The sequence below is a fragment of the Saccopteryx leptura genome, chromosome 13 (genome assembly GCF_036850995.1).
Source record: "Saccopteryx leptura isolate mSacLep1 chromosome 13, mSacLep1_pri_phased_curated, whole genome shotgun sequence".
NCBI lineage: Eukaryota > Metazoa > Chordata > Mammalia > Chiroptera > Emballonuridae > Saccopteryx > Saccopteryx leptura.
The window spans coordinates 33,879,439-33,896,861 of NC_089515.1; the positions used below are offsets into that span (position 1 = coordinate 33,879,439).

Genomic DNA, 17,423 nt, shown 5'->3' on the forward strand with positions numbered 1-17,423 from the left:
CTGATAAGCCATATGTCAACTGCTCTGATCCTTAGTTTCTTTCTCTGTAAAATGGGGTCATTGTGAAGACTAAATGAGATAGAATATATAAAGCATCTAGCATAGCACCTGGCACAATAAAGTGCCCAATCAATGATTATACTAATATTAGCATTAGTTAGAAAAGAAGAGTATTGAATAGTTAATTGGGTCAGGTGACTTCCTGTAGGGTAATCACCAGTCTAGATTTGGAACTGAGGGATTTCACTGAATGTGAAACTTTCTGGGCACCAGGAAAGTCTCAAGCAAACAAGGACACACTGGTCACCCTACTTCCATTATCCGTTCCAACTTAAGACTAGCTCCTTCATTCAAAATGATGACTGAAGGTTCTTCTGTATGCCACACATCAGGCAAAGCACTGGGGATACAGAGAAGTTAGTATGGAAATGTTGAGTCCCAAAGAAATTTAAGCTAGTCAGGAGTATATTTATTTATTTATTCTTAATTTTCCCATTGATTTGAGAAAGAGTGGGGGAGGGAAGGAGAAAGAGAGAGAGAGAGAGAAAGCATCACCTCATTGTTCCACTTAGTTGTGCCATTTAGTTGTGTGCTCATTGATTGCTTCTCTATTGTACCCTGACTGGGGATTGACCCTTCAACCTTGGTGCACCAGGACAATGCTTTACCCACTGAGACACCCAATTAGGGCAGGAGCATTATATTTAAATATAATAATTATGGTTTCTTTGAAGTGACTCAACTGATTTTTAAATCTATGTAAACTCCTTTAATTTTTTTTCCCCCAGATTGATGTTGGATTTGTTTATGATGAACCTGGTAAGTAATGTTCTCTCCATGAACCGGAAAATTTGAAGGATCAAGGAATCAAAATTATATATGTATTTTTTTTGGTTAAGGAGGGTGGAGGATACTTAGTGGGAATGAATAATAGTAGCTTAATATGGACTTTATTTTTAAAAATCTAATGGCAATTATCTTAACATTCACAAATAGATGATTTCTCTGTTTTGGAGGGAGATTTTGATCTTATTGAAATCAAAGTATAAAACCTGTTAATAGCGCTTAGAGGGTCTTGTTTGGTCACCCGAGGGCAGGACGGAGGTGGAGGCAGTGCAAAGCAGAGGACATTAATGCAAATACTCATCTGGGGAATTCAGAAGTGTTTGTTTATCTTAAAATGTCCTTGTCCTTTTACTCCTTTTTTATTTTAGGTCACGCTGTTATGAGAAAATGGCTTCTTCTCAATGACCCTGAAGATGCCAGCTCGGGTGCTAAAGGTTACATGAAAGTCAGCATGTTTGTCCTGGGAACCGGAGATGAGCCTCCTGTGAGCCCCTACATTTTCTACCACCTACATTTCATTTTATTAAAAAATAGGACCAGGAGTTAAGCAAGTGGGCACCAACACTTGATAAGAGGAGCACAGCTTCTAATTAATAACCTCAAACCTCCCATTCCTCCTATTTTTCAAAAGCTCTCCTCTTCATGGCAGAGTTATTTCCTGGCTCACCTAGTGGCCTTCCTGGTGTCTGTGAATGGGTTTTTCATTTGGTATAGATATGTGTATTTTCAAGATTTTGTTGCAGGGTTTTATTTGTAGAGCATGGCCCTGGCTCTGATTCACTTGCAGAATCAGACCTTGCTACCTAAAAGGACCATTGTCATTCTAGGAAATTGGGCAGCAAATCCAGAAATAGTGAGAGGTTAGAGAGAAATTGGAAGAATTTCAGAACCTCTCTCTCTTTTTACTATTTAATGCGTATAAAATTACAGAACACATTATTTTCTTGTGGTGTATTGGTTGAAGAAATATGCACATTGATTTTGTTGAATTGGTGGCTGAACTCTTAAGCCTGAAACAGGAAATCCTAATGGAAACGACTCTGGTTGGTGTGGTTTTATAAGCATCATCTTGGGTTCTTACAAGCACTGCTTTTCTGTGTGTGTAATTTGTCATTTGTGTCCCCAATAGCCTGAGAAACAAGACCGTGATAACGACAGCGATGATGTGGAGAGTAATCTGTTACTCCCTGCTGGCATCGCCCTCCGGTGGGTGACCTTCTTGCTGAAAATCTACCGAGCAGAGGACATCCCACAGAGTACGTAATGATGTCATCCTGCCCCAGCATTAGCAGTTATTTGCATGATTAGATGTGTTAAAATCATACTCTAAATAAGGATTGGTGCTCCCAATCATATATATATGAATGGCACATATGGGAGTTGATGGTCAAGGCACATATGGGAGTTGATGCTTCCTGCTCTTCCCCCCTTTTCTCTCTCTCTCTCTCTCTCTCATTCTAACTCTCTCTCCTCTCTAAAATGAATAAATAAAAGTAAAAAAAAATGTATATATATATGTGTGTGTATATATATATATACATATATATATATATGTATATATATATATACACATTTTTTTTTCCCTTAAAGGCTTTCATAAATGTATTTTCATTCATTTTGGCCCCTTTGCAAGCTACCTGAGCTATTTCATGAGGTAGCCAAGTGGTCACTGATACAAATATTTTGTTGAGACTTTTAGCCCATTCTGCTCCATCCCTTCTTTCTTCAATGTCCCCTGTCTTCTTACCTTTTTGTTGTTGTTGTTCTAGAGAATACTAGAGAGAGGTCAGCAGTCAGCACTCCCAACTTCTTTCATCCTGAATGAAAATGTGGAATTTTATAAACAAATAAGTGTGTTTGCTATCAGATTATTAAAAGTGGCTGAGCCGCCTGACCTGTGGTGGCGCAGTGGATAAAGCGTTGACCTGGAATGCCGAAGTCACTGGTTCGAAACCCTGGGCTTGCCTGGTCAAGGCACATATGGGAGTTGATGCTTCCTGCTCTTCCCCCCTTTCTCTCTCTCTCTCTCTCTCTCTCTCTCTCTCTTTCTCTCTCATTCTAACTCTCTCTCCTCTCTAAAATGAATAAATAAAAGTAAAAAAAAAAAATAAAAGTGGCTGAGCCAAGGGTGGTTAAGGGTCAATAACTAAAAGTCAGTCACTGTTGTATATGAGCTAAGTGTACTAAGAGATTGGATGCATTTAAGATGCACAGAGACAGGCTCAGTGATGTCCCTGGCACTGCCCAGCATCCTTGCTGCCTGGCCCGGCCTGTGTGCTTCCGGCTGCACCCTGGGACAAGGGACTGCTCTCTGAGTCCCCAGGGGGCAGCACTCACTGCTCAGGCCATGGATCTCGTCAGGATTGGCTGCTTTTCCTGGAACGCCTCCTCCCTTTTCAGAGACCCTGTGATGCCTCACCATACCATCTTTTCCTCAGAAATATCTTAAAAGAAGAAAATAAATTAAAGCTCACATCAATAGTCCTACCTGTTTAATTGATCTCTGATTTACTTTTGAGTTTGTTAAAACAGAGATCATAATTGATTAAATGTGTGATTTATGATTATGTCAAATTTCCTTAAATTTTTCTCTGAAAAAGTCAGATTCTATCATTTTGACCTAAAGCACCTTTTCCAGATTGAAACCAGGCCTGAGTTGGAGAATTGTCTCTTACCCTCTCTGAATGAACTTTTGTATTTCTACTTTTTCCTCAATAAATTATTGATTCTCAACACAGTCATTTATCAATTTAATTTTCAAGGTGCTCTTATTGATTTTAAAACTCTGGGGAGAAAACCTTTTCTCCTCAACTAAGACACAAAAGATTTCTGTAATGCCGTGCTACTTTTGGGAACAATTTTCATTGCAACTGTGTTGATGGATGAAAGAACATTTTTCATTTTGTTGAGCAATTTCTATGAAGAGCATTAGATTTACTTTCTGCCGTGTGACACTTTCCAGTGGATGACGCCTTCTCTCAGACGGTCAAGGAAATATTTGGAGGCAATGCAGATAAGAAGAACCTAGTAGATCCCTTTGTAGAAGTTTCTTTTGCTGGAAAAAAGGTTTGTATGTGCTATAAATGCAGATGCCTCTGGAAATAAATATAGAAACCACTGTGCTCTTGTGGGAGTGCATTCCTGCTAATTCTTTGTAAAAGCTGCTTCCCAGTGAGCTGGGCCCTCAGCAGGACCACAGATTAGCTGAGTCTGAACATGCCAGGCTCCGCCCCGAGTTTACTTTAGAGTGGAAAGTATGCAGGACCCCAAATGGGAAAATTCAAGCTTTTGAAAAATTAAAACAGTAAAAGCTACCACTAATTATTTCCCGGGTTCAAGTGTTATCTTAATCTTGGGCGAGCTCCTTAGCCAGTAGTTAAAATCCTTGGTAAATGCACTCGGGCCTAGCCCCTCAATGCCCAGCTGCCCACCTCTGTCACATTTCTCACCTCCCATGCCCAGTGACACTGGAGCGTCAGGCATGGGAACCCCATCCTGGTCCTCTGGGAGCAGGGGTCCCCAAACTTTTTACACAGAGGGCCAGTTCACTGTCCCTCAGACCGTTGGAGGGCCGCCACATACAGTGCTCCTCTCACTGACCACCAATGAAAGAGGTGGCCCTTCCGGAAGTGCGGTGGGGGGGCCAGATAAATGGCCTCAGGGGGCTGCATGCGGCCCGCGGGCCGTAGTTTGGGGATGCCTGGTAGGAGGTTCATAGTATAGGAATACCTGTAATCATCATTTTTACCTACAGAGATGGTCAAAGATTGGACAGTGGGATTTCACAGTAGAATAACACTGCACCATGAACAGTTATAAGCATGCAATACTAGTATCTTCTATGTAGTAGAACCATTTCTTTATGAAAGTGAGGTTTGGCCAATGACACACACATGGGCAGTCTATTATTTCCTAGGAGAGTCAGTGGAGAGCAGCAGAGAAGTCCTGAGTTCTGGAGTGAGATGAGGCCTGATTTAAATTCAGATTTCACCCCACTCCATAGGCAGTTAAGGCCAATACTTTAACCTTTGAACCTCAATTTTTCTGAAATACAAATGGGGATAAGAAGAATCTCATAGGAGTGTTGGGAGGGTTTATTAATTCAAGAAGTAACTATTGGGAACCTATTTAGTGTCAGATACTGTCCCATGTGCTGGGGTACAGAAGTGAGCTAGACAGTCATAGCTCTCATGGAGCTTACTTTGTAATAGAAGAGACAACAATAAACAAGTTAACAAGAAATTGAATAATTCGGGATAGTGCTAACTACTTACTACAAGTACAGACGATAAAGCAGGGAACAAGTGACTGGTGTTGAAGGGGCATTTTGCTAGGATGTCATGTGGACACCTTCAGGGAAGTGATGAAAGTAGAGGCCCAGATGATGCAGAGATCTGGGGGTGGGGTGGGGCGGCTCCCCAACAGACAAAATAGCAGATAAGAGAGACACATTTGCAGCCAAAGAATATCCAGGTGGCTGGAGGAAGTGAGTAAGGAGGAAGGGAAAGGATGAGGTCAGAGAGATCTGGGTGCTGGGGCAGTAGTGCTTTAGCAGCCAGAGGAAGGATGTGGACTTCATTCTAAGCATCACTGTGGAGCTCATGGAGGATGCTACTTAGAGTGACATGAAAGTGGGGAGGTAGAGGAGGAAGTGAAGACCCAGAGAGGAGGCAGCTGCAGGGACTGGAGGAGATAAAGATCTACATGAAGATAAGGTGTCAGGATTTACTAATGGACTGGATGAGGTATGTGATGGGGAGAGAGGTGGCTGACTTTGTTGGAAGCCTGAGTCACTTGGTGAATGATGCTGGAAAGGCTGAGACAGGAGCTAGTTTGCAGAGAAGAAAGAGAGGTTGGTGGGGCAGGATAAAAGACCTGTTTGGACATGTTAATGAAGAGATGTTTATTAGGCATTATATAATAAGTGCTCAATAAACATTAATTTTGCATCATTACGTAGCACAATATTAGAAATCTGGCAATTGAAAACAAAGTTTAGTATACAGAAGAAGCAAAGATAATTGTTAAACCCATGTCAGGCCCTGGCCAGTGGCTCAGTGGATAGAGTGTCAGCCCGGTATGTGGAGACTGGGATCTATTCCCAGCCAGAGCACACAGGAGAAGCAACCATCTGCTTCTTACCTCCTTCCTCTCCCCCTTCTCTCCCTCTTCCCCTCCCACAGCCAGTGAGTGGCTCAATTGGTTCAAGCATGGCCCTAGGTGCTGAAGATAGTTCCGCTGGAGTGCATCAGCCTCAGATGCTAAAAATAGTTCAGTACTCAAGCATCAGCCCCAGAAGGGGTTGCTGGGTGGATCCTGGTCAGGGCTCAAGCAGGAGTCTGCCTCACTATCTCCCCTCCTCTCCCCTAGACAAACAAACGAACAAATGAACACACAAATAAAAAACAAATCATTATAAAAAATACTTTAACCAGCTTACTAAATATATAACTTCTAAGTAAACTAGGCTCATAATTTAGTATACATATATTGTAAACTTTTAGAAAGTAGAAACTTGAATACCTACTGTTTTTGTTTTGATGATTTTGCAGGTGTGCACAAATATAATTGAGAAAAATGCAAACCCTGAGTGGAATCAAATCGTTAATCTGCAGATTAAGGTTTGACTTTCTTTTCTTTCACAAAGAGTCAGGATACTTATTTTAATAGTTTCTGAATAAGTTGAGAAATAACTACTTTTTTCTATTTCTTTTAAACAGTTTCCTTCAATGTGTGAAAAAATAAAACTAACAGTATATGACTGGTGAGTTAAAAAGTGAACCTGTGTTTAATTCAAAATTAAAGAATTAAACATTTGGATTTCAGTATATTTGCTTTTCTTTCAGAGGGGAGGAATAAACTATTCTTAGAATTGGTTGTTTCCTTTAAAAATAATAATAGTGCTATTACAGAAAAGTTTTGAATATCTTAGTTCAACTGCTCATAAACAAAGAAGGAAAAAGTGATCTGAAAATACCCTAAGATAAGGAATTAAATACCCTTAGGCTGGCCAAAATTGACCTCCAAAATGGAGTAAACCATGTCTTGGGAAGAATCACCAGAACACTTTGTTATTGTTATTATTACAAAGGAAAATGGACAGAGCTACCTACCTGAATGCTGGAAATTTATTGAAAGGTTCTGATGGACTTTTTACTAGACCAACCTCCTAGCAATGATTGGCCACAAGGAGACCATTTTCGGGAATGTTCTAGTTAGGTAGGGCATTCAATGAGCGACCTGTAGCTCTCTGAGAGTGGAAATGGCAATATCATCATCGTAATCTTTGTGATTATTATGATGTTAGTTAGCTACTGTTTTTTGAGCCCTGCTAAGTGCCAGGTGTTGTGCCTCATGCCTTATCTACATTATCCCATTTAGTCTGTAGAGCTACCCTATTGAATAGAGACTTTTAGTAGTTCATTTTACAGATAAAGACACTGGAGCTCAGAGAGGTAACTTGCTCACAGTCACCCTGTAGAATATTTGCACAGTACCTTGAGGGAAAGCTAAAGATTTTTAAAGGGTCTTTAGACCCTTCTGGATGGACAGAAAAGACACAAGCTCTCATACCAACTGTGTTTAGCTAGTCACTTTCTATAACCTAATATTATGTACTATGTAATATATCATATATATATATATAACATACAAAGTGGGTCAAAAATAAATTTACAGTTTTGAGTACATGAACAGAGTCTATTCTTATATTATTATTGTATCATTTTCCATATAAATAACTGTAAGTCTATTTTAGCCTGATGCTGTGTGTCATATATAATATTACTATAATATATGCTGTTATACCTATTATACCATAGTATAATCTTTTCTCAGAATAGTGAGCCTTTCCTCCCTTCCATGGGTCTTAAACTTCAGAGTGGGTGTGCCACCAGATGGAATAAAGAAGAGGAGGAATTAAACAGAGACGAGGTTATTAATGTAAACTTTATTTTTATACCTGTTATGTGCCCAACCAGAGACATTTCATGAGTTAGTCTCAGAGACTAAGATACCCACAAAAATATACACAAAGTTATATATACTTACAGCGGGCAAATTTATCCCAACCATATAGATAATAAGATTTAGATTCTAGGCGAGCAACTGTAGTCAGAAAACTAACATCTATCATGCAGTAGTGCTCCATAAGTATTTGAATTGTTGAAAAAGATTTTTCTTCCTATGAAGGACCCTTAGATATAGCCCATTGTACTTATTAAACCATCGTAGTAATTAATATGAACATGATAAAATTAGACATGTAGCCTGACCTGTGGTGGTGCAGTGGATAAAGCGTCGACCTGGAACGCTGAGGTCGCCAGTTCAAAACCCTGGGCTTGCCTGGTCAAGGCACATATGGGAGTTGATGCTTCCTGCTCCTCCCTCCTTCTCTCTCTCTCTCTCTCTCTCTCTCTCTCTCTCTCTCCTCTCTAAAAATTAATAAAAGAAAATTTTTTTTAAATTGTGAAGGACTAATGAAAAATCTTGTGTCTCTTCTACAATTTTAAAAAAAATTAGACATGTACTTATTCTATGTAATATGATTATTTTACACTCATTATGTCATGTGCTTATAACTGATTCATTCATTTCATGACAACAGTATTGAGTATGGCTGTAGGCAAATCTCATGACTTCTGTAAAAAATCTCAGTTTCCAGCCTGACCAGGTGGTGGCACAGTGGATAGAGCATCAACCTGGGATGCTGAGGTCCCAGGTTTGAAACTCTGAGGCTTAGGTGCGGGCTCATCTGGCTTCAGCTCAGGCTCACCAGCTTGAATGCAGCATCACTGGCTTAAGTGTTAGATCAGAGATATGATCCTGTGGTCATTGACTTGAGCAAGGGGTTACTGGATTAGGGGCAATCAATGAACAACTAAAGTGACTCAACTATGAGTTGATGCTTCTCAACTCTCTCTCTCAAAAAAAAAATCTCAGTTTCTATAACTGAAATGAGTTGTTCGATTAGATCAGAGTTTCTTAAAGAATGCTTGGAAGACCATCTACAACAGAATCAATTAGGAAATATACTTGTTGGAATCCATGGGAGTCCGAAAAGACCAGAGTAACAGGCTTTATTGAAAGGAAGAAAGGAACCCTGCCGGGCACTTCTCTGGGGAGAAGGGCACCAGTTACAGACTAGGGGCGAATTTTATAGCATGTGGGAGAGCCCGAGGGGGTACTGAGTCAAAAGTTCTGGTATGTTCCCTTTTACTGTTTTACGATTTCAGCTTTCTGGAATTTTTCTGCCTCAGGGGCGATTGTTCAGTAAGTTAGGGTGAGGTCAGGCAGCCCGGTGGAACAACAAAAGGGCAGTTGGAATTTCATGTATCTATCAATACTTGTTATAAATGCAGACTTGTTCTTCACCCCTGCTTTTAGTGAATCAAAAGCTTGAGTAAGAGATGAAGGTGAGGAGTTTCCAATCGATTTTTTTTTTAAAAGTGCAGTAAGACTTGAGACCCACTGAACAGGATGGTGTCTGAGGTTTAGGTTTTTTTCCAATTCTGTTTTATTATTATTTTTTATTTTTTATTTTATTTTTTTTGTTTTATTTTATCGAAATGAAATATACCCTCATAAGGGGAGGCCTTAACCAATTTTTTATACACAGGGACCGTCTTACCAAAAATGATGTAGTTGGAACAACATATCTACACCTTTCTAAAATTGCTGCCTCTGGTGGAGAAGTGGAAGGTAAGTCACACGGCAAAGCTGGAACAACACAGGCTGCAGGATCTCCAGAGAAGGAGTGAGCTGGGGCGGCCGCCTGGCAATGCAGTTGGTTCTTAAAAGCCAAATATGATAAACCTAGTGAAGTATTTCAGGGATGTTTGGTGATGACCAGCAAAACCACTAATTAGTAATTAATAATTAAAGGAACTAACAGTGTGAAGACTTTAGCTTTCTTGCTCCCATTCCCCAATTTTTTCCCAGTAGCTGTTTTATAATTTTTTTTTTTTTTCTATCTGAAGCTGGAAATGGGGAGAGACAGTCAGACAGACTCCCGCATGCGCCCGACCGGGATCCACCCGGCACGCCCACCAGGGGGCGACACTCTGCTCACCAGGGGGCGATGCTCTGCCCCTCCGGGGCATCGCTCTGTTGCGACCAGAGCCACTCTAGCACCTGGGGCAGAGGCCAAGGAGCCATCCCCAGTGCCCGGGCCATCTTTGCTCCAATGGAGCCTTGGCTGCGGGAGGGAAAGAGAGAGACAGAGAGGAAGGGGGAGGGGTGGAGAAGCAAATGGGCGCTTCTCCTATGTGCCCTGGCCGGGAATCGAACCCGGGTCCCCCGCACGCCAGGCGGACGCTCTACCGCTGAGCCAACTGGCCAGGGCCTGTTTTATAAATTTTTGAGTGTCAGTACAGAGTGCTGAGTACCTTATTTTTTAGAGTTGCATTGAAACAACTCCACCCAAATATAAAATAATATTCAGTTTCCTATCTGATTTCTTTGACAGGAACAAAGAGGTCAGGTGGCAATGAACCATGTAATCTCTGCTCCCTAAGACAATGTGTATTTTGTTTTTGTGCCTTTCATGCTAACAGGCATTGATAACCAACATGCTTTTCCTTCTGTTGTTTTCCCTGCTGAGAACTAGTTGCCTCTACCTGGCATTATGGTTTTTTGTACATACGTCAGAACTTGTACAAAATAGAGAATGAAGGAGAAAAATTAAAATAGTAAAAGAAAAAATTTAGCTTTATGCATTAATAATATCAACAGCTTATTTTTTATTGCCTAAATAAGAGTAACAAAAATTCTTATAATTGCCATTAGATTAAACAAATTGAGCAAAGTGAGAGAATTTGAGACAAGGTTTTGTCTTGGGAAACCTAAGGTATCTCTCATCCTCATCTTGTTCAAAAGAGGACTTTATAAGTATTTTTTTTTCTTTCTTTTTTTTTTTTTTTTCTTTTTGTATTTTTCTAAAGCTGGAAACGGGGAGAGACAGTCAGACAGACTCCCGCATGCGCCCGACCGGGATCCACCCGGCACGCCCACCAGGGGGCCACGCTCTGCCCCTCCGGGGCGTCGCTCTGTTGCGACCAGAGCCACTCTAGCGCCTGGGGCAGAGGCCAAGGAGCCATCCTCAGTGCCCGGGCCATCTTTGCTCCAATGGAGCCTTGGCTGCGGGAGGGGAAGAGAGAGACAGAGAGGAATGAGAGGGGGAGGGGTGGAGAAGCAGATGGGCGCTTCTCCTGTGTACCCTGGCCGAGAATCAAACCGGGACTTCTGCACGCCAGGCCAACGCTCTACCACTGAGCCAACCGGCCAGGGCCTATAAGTATTTTAAAAATACATTCTTGCCTGACTGGTGGTGGCGCAGTGGATCAAGCATCGACCTGGAACGCTGAGGTCGCTGGTTCAAAACCCTGGGCTTGCCTGGTCAAGGCACATATGGGAGTTGATGCTTCCTGCTCCTCCCCCTCTTCTCTCCTTTCTTTCTTTCTTTCTTTCTTTCTTTCTTTCTTTCTTTCTTTCTTTCTTTCTTTCTTTCTTTCTTTCTTTCTTTCTTTCTTTCATCTCTAAAATGAATAAATAAATAAAAATAATTAAAAACATATTCTTAATTTAATTAATAGATAGCATGAATAAAAATCTGGAAAATGATAGAGATATGGTGAAGCTATAGATTTTCTCTCTCAAGAAGAAAAAGAAATGCAATTAGAAATGCCAAGAAAAACAAAGATCTAAACAAAGAAGATGCAGTCCAAATAGAAGGCCATATGTACCATTATTATTTTTTTTTAATGGTACAAGTTAAGAAACAGATTTCATCTGAGCAATCTCTGCTGAGGGAACCATGCTGCTGGAAAGTGGGCACAAAGGAAATATAATTACAACTCTCCTTTTCTCTGCAGAAAACAATATTTATCTGGTTGTCATAACATAAGCAGTATTCATTGCTTTTGTGTTTTCTTTTTCTTCTTAGCCTGTAGTCAAATCTCTAAAACAGAATGTAAATTTCAGCACCCATTACAACAGGGGTCCCCAAACTACGGCCCGTGGGCCGCATGCGGCCCCCTGAGGCCATTTATCCAGCCCCTGCCGCACTTCCGGAAGGGGCACCTCTTTCATTGGTGGTCAGTGAGAGGAGCATAGTTCCCATTGAAATACTGGTCATTTTGTTGATTTAAATTTACTTGTTCTTTATTTTAAATATTGTATTTGTTCCCGTTTTGTTTTTTTTACTTTAAAATAAGATATGTGCAGTGTGCATAGGGATTTGTTCATAGTTGTTTTTTTTATAGTCTGGCCCTCCAACGGTCTGAGGGACAGTGAACTGGCCCCCTGTGTAAAAAGTTTGGGGACCCCTGCATTACAAGGTACAAGTGAAAGTACAGAGGATAGAGGTTAGAAGCGGAATGAGGAAGAGGCAGGTGGGCTACTAGCCTTTCTTTATCAAGGAGGAATCCAGATATAAAGACTGGATGAAATCATTGGTTAGATAAAGATTGGTTCAAGACTAGATTAAATCTATCAGTTAAAGGTAACCAAAGGAGTCATTAGAAATTATGCTATTACTCTATGGAGGGAGGGTAAAAATGATTAAATTCATTTATCATTATTGAGAAGTCATTAGATAATTACCAAAAGATTTATTCAAGAAATATTGAGGCCTGACCTGTGGTGGCACAGTGGATAAAGCGTCGACCTGGAAATGCTGAGGTCGCTGGTTCGAAACCCTGGGCTTGCCTGGTCAAGGCACATATGGGAGTTGATGCTTCCTGCTCCTCCCCCCTTCTCTCTCTCTCTCTCTCCTCTCTCTCTCTCCTTTCTAAAATGAATAAAAAATAAATTATATATAAAAAAAAAAGAAATATTGAGACAAACCTTTTTCTTAGTGATATGGTGGTAATAGCCATTCATCCATAAAAACAGAAATTATTAGTTTTAGCCCTGTCTCTGAGATCTTTTCTCATCACAGGCCCTGTGGACAGACTGTTACAGGGTCTCAAAATAAAAATGAGCAGCAGGTATTTCCCCAAAAGAAACAGCTCCAGGCCTTCACTTATACACTCTCAGAATACATTAACTTGGATTTTTTGGCCTTGGTGTCAACTAAACCAGACATAAAACAAGTAAATGTTTTATTAAAAACTCGAAGTATTTATAATGTCACCAGGCCTCCTCTAGTGATGAGAAGCTGATTCTTCTCAGATACCTGGTGGTCCTGGGCCTGGAGAGATTGGGTTATTTCATATCGTCACAAAGTATTGAGCTATTTTCATTTAACCAGTGAGATTTGTGTAAAATTACAAAAGCGTTATGTGGTTTGGGTCTGAATTTGGGAGTTTTTTGGTGTTGCTAAACCACTTACCCAGCACTGGATTTGGTTAACATTTTCAATGTGTCTTTTATAACGTTGTGTTTCTCTTGTTGTTTAACCAATTGTATTTTTACCATGTAGATTGCTCATCTTCGGGATCTGGGGCTGCATCGTATACAGGTTTATGCTTTGTAATATTGCTATCTTCTAGATCTTCTTATTCACTAATATCTTATTAAGACTTTATCACTAGATTGCCTTTAGAATGTGTTTGTCTTTTACATTTTTCTGTCTTAACAAATCACTTGCATTATTGCTGTATGGTTGTCCTGCCTGACTAAACTTAAAACACCTGTGCTAACCAGGCATTGCTACATGTATCATGTGCTCACCTAGATGCAAACCACCTTATTTGACTTCATTGTAAATAACTGCTTGTGAGATATAACACTTTTTTGTTATTGTTGTTTATGTTCAATACATAGAGATTTGGAGCACTAAATCAGTTGTTTGAAATGTATGAAATAACTTTTCTCCACTTTCAACATGGATCTCTAGGTTGGAAGATACTGTTTTCTACTTTGTACCTTGAAGGTCTTCATCTCCCAAATATGAGGGATCATACCTGTCCTTCGGTTTGCACAGCTCTGGCCATTCTTTGCAAGTTTGCTCAATGCTCTCACACTTGACCATCACAACTCTCCTAGGGCAGATGTTGTTCCTTTAATCCAGTGGTTCTCAAACTTTTTGAAGTCGGGGTACATTTAAAATCCTACAGATAATTGTGGGCAGACTATATACAAATTTCTGAGAAATATGTTATAATAATTAAGTCAAATATTAAAGAAAAAATATAAAGTCCAAGCATGCTTTTTTGGTAATTAAATGAAATAGATACAACAAAATTAAATTTATTCTGACGTTAAAAAACATTTTTTATATTATATTTTTTGAGTTATGCTTTTTAGAATTCCTAAAAAAGAGGGGTTAAAAAATAAAAAAACAACAAAAATGTTATCTTTTTATATATATAGATACATTCTTAGTAAGATTTAGTAAATTTGGCAGGTCCCAGTGCAAATGTGTTAAGTTTTTTTATTCTTGTATTTATGAGAAACAGGAGCCTGATGTGTCCTAGAGATTTCTTCAATGTTTGGGCATATATTTGAAAGGCAAACTCTCATTTCCTCATCAACACATTGAAGAATTCCTCTCTTTTTACTCTTAATTGTGTGAGAATAGAAAATCTTAATTTCCATAAATAGGATGTTGAAAATTTTAGTAAAATGTTCAAAGCTTTTTGAACATACAATTGCCACATATTCTTTTATAGAAATCCAAAAGGCTTCAAGAGACAATTCCTTATGTTTAATCATCAATCCAAAACCCCCACCATACATATCATCTTAACTTTACACCAAACAAAGGATAGAAGAAACTTGCCTCCAGTCTTTCCGGGGAACATGGAGGGTAGTGTAAACAATCCAGCACCACAGCTTAACAGCCTTTTGCGACCTAATCAGGCAAGTGAGGTGGAGGGTTGGGCAGACTGTCAGCTTACAGCCAATTCCCCACACCTCTGTCCCCCAAAAACCTAAACTCCAAAAACCCTGTTGGTTTTTTGGTCCCCAACAGGCACATATTTCTCTGGAATACATAGGGTGCATCTGGAAATCTTCTAGGGTGCACCAGTGCGCCCTGGCACACACTTTGAGAACCACTGCTTTAATAGATGAGCACACTGAGGTTTTGAGAGTTTTGTCATCTATCAAACCCCTGTAGGTCTTACATTTCCCAATATTCACCAACAATCTCACTTTGACTACTGCTGTGTCCTAACATTGCCCTCAAGTAACCCTCATTTGGGGAATACTCTTGCTAAGACCATGTAACAAAAATAAGAAGCATATAGGTTGTTCATTAGAGACAGAGAACAGTGAATGGGGGCTTCTTGTTGCTTATGAATATTATATGGTCTTATAACCATAGGCAGGCAGTTCATTGTTACATATGTAAATTTTAAATCTCTTATATACTTTAACTTGAGACTAAATGACATTTTTTGGAACAAAGTTAATCTGATACACATTGTTTAAATGACTTCCCAAAACAATATAATCTTTACCTCAGTTTCCAATGACATGTTTAACATGATATCAATTATAAACTTGCAAAAAATGTGAAGATCGTTTTGAAAGTCTTAATATTCTTTCATTTGAATAACATTATCTTTTTTAAGAATAATGTATTGACTTGAACTACCTCAAATGTTTTTATTTACTATTTTATAGCATTAAGAAAAGTGAAACATGGTGAATCTCACAAGTCTTTATAATTTCCACTAATACCACTAACTCACAAAATGGAGGAAAATGTCTCACTCAGCTAACTAATAACTAATAATTATTTCAACAGATTGAGTGTTAAAGGCTTAAAATCTAATGCTGATGTTATTTTTCAGCAAATACTGGAGAAACAGAGGTGGGCTTTATTCCAACATTTGGACCTTGTTATCTGAACCTTTATGGAAGCCCCAGGGAGTACACAGGATTCCCAGACCCCTATGATGAGCTAAATACTGGAAAGGTTAGTTTCTCAATTAAGATGTGTTATTAATGAGCACCGTTAATTAGATTCCTTCTTATATGGTTGTAATTAAGTCTTGTAGTTAGGAGACACCCCCCCCCCCATACACACATTGACCTATCACATAACTAATCAAGTGTTGAAGGACAGACGTCTCATGCTTCGCATGTCTCAGAATGCAAGGATCGAAAGGGATCTGTAGGTCATCTAATTGCAAGTGCATAGTGTGGCCATTCCCTACTCCTATACTTAGAACAGATGTCAATGATCAACGCTGGTTCTCTTTGCTAATAAGGAAATGTGCTGCCTCAGAATTCTGTTCAATGCCATGTTCTAGGAATTTACCAAATGATTAGAGGTGATATGCACACCTGATGAAACCCTTTGCTATCTCTGATCTTATCCAATCTCTTTATTTTGTAGGTGAAGACATGTAGGACAGAGATGGGAAATGATCTTTCTTTTATATTAGAATCCAAATTAGTATCTTTTAGTCAGCTCCCAAAACCCAGAAAGGGAATGGGGTGGAAAGAAAAAGCGCTAGAAAGAGGAGGGCGGAGGGCTGGCTGTGGAGGTAGAAGTCCTCCCTTCCTCGCCAGAAGAGTCTTTTTGCCAACACTGCTGGGTATGGTGGGGGGAGTATCTGATGTTCATCCTCACATTCAGCTGCACCCAGAACGTCTTCCTCTCTTACTTCCTGGCTGCTCTGAGATTTGCCCTGGTTGCCAACATGGCAGCCTTCCTATTCTGCAAAGACGAGAAAAGGAGCCTAGTTACTGTAGCTAAATGCAGAGATGCTCTGCTGAAGTGCAGTGCTGGATACCTTGGGCCCTTCCCCTGCCAACCCCAGCCTCCAGGAATCCCTCTGGATCCTTAAAAGCCTGTGACCTCCATCATGGCTAAGATTTCTTTCAGCCCTGGCTCTCCCCCAGCTCTGTGTGGGATGCTCCTGAAGTCGTTGGCTCTTCTTTTTTCAGATACCAAACACCTAAATCAGGGGTCCCCAAACTTTTTACACAGGGGGCCAGTTCACTGTCTCTCAGACCATTGGAGGGCCGGACTATAAAAAAAAACTATGAACAAATCCCTATGCACACTGCACATATCTTATTTTAAAGTAAAAAAACAAAACGGGAACAAATACAATATTTAAAATAAAAAACAAGTAAATTTAAATCAACAAACTGAGCAGTATTTCGATGGGAACTATGGGCCTGCTTTTGGCTCATGAGATGGTCAATGTGCTCCTTTCATTGACCACCAATGAGAGAGGTGCCCCTTCCGGAAGTGCAGCGGGGGCCGGATAAATGGCCTCAGGGGGCCACATGTGGCCTGCGGGCCGTAGTTTGGGGACCCCTGACCTAAATCCAGCTTGAGAGAGTTACTGACAGGCTCATTTGGAGTTTAATGATGTGGACAGAGAAACTTTTTGTAGCTGGATTAGCAGGAGTAGAGACCTTCTCTTTGCTGTTGTTCATGCCTAGGGGACTAACCCGGTGTTATTGCCTTCCAGGGAGAAGGAGTTGCCTACAGAGGCAGAGTCTTGGTTGAACTGAGCACTCTTCTTGAAAAGACGCCACCGGATAAAAAGCTTCAGCCCATTTCAACTGATGACCTGCTGGTTGTTGAGGTAAATGTTGGAGTGTGGGTGATGCTTAGCCCAGAAAAGGGTGTTTTAGAAGGTTGGTGGTGGGATGGCTAGATGCGGCCT

The 17,423-nt window shown here is 40.3% G+C and overlaps 1 protein-coding gene across 5 annotated transcripts in view; it reads left to right on the forward strand.

The window, feature by feature from the left end:
* The window catches only part of MYOF (myoferlin), a 184,013-nt gene that overhangs the window by 68,598 nt on the left and 97,992 nt on the right, over positions 1-17,423 (forward strand). For 3 of the 5 annotated variants that reach the window (XM_066355315.1, XM_066355318.1, XM_066355319.1), the window contains exons 10-19: positions 789-819; positions 1,215-1,330; positions 1,976-2,102; positions 3,809-3,912; positions 6,399-6,467; positions 6,567-6,610; positions 9,464-9,546; positions 13,268-13,306; positions 15,588-15,712; positions 17,226-17,342. In XM_066355315.1, coding sequence (XP_066211412.1) covers positions 789-819; positions 1,215-1,330; positions 1,976-2,102; positions 3,809-3,912; positions 6,399-6,467; positions 6,567-6,610; positions 9,464-9,546; positions 13,268-13,306; positions 15,588-15,712; positions 17,226-17,342 — 855 coding nt within the window. The remainder of the gene's footprint in view (positions 1-788; positions 820-1,214; positions 1,331-1,975; positions 2,103-3,808; positions 3,913-6,398; positions 6,468-6,566; positions 6,611-9,463; positions 9,547-13,267; positions 13,307-15,587; positions 15,713-17,225; positions 17,343-17,423) is intronic. The other 2 variants (XM_066355316.1, XM_066355320.1) reach the window with 1 other exon arrangement.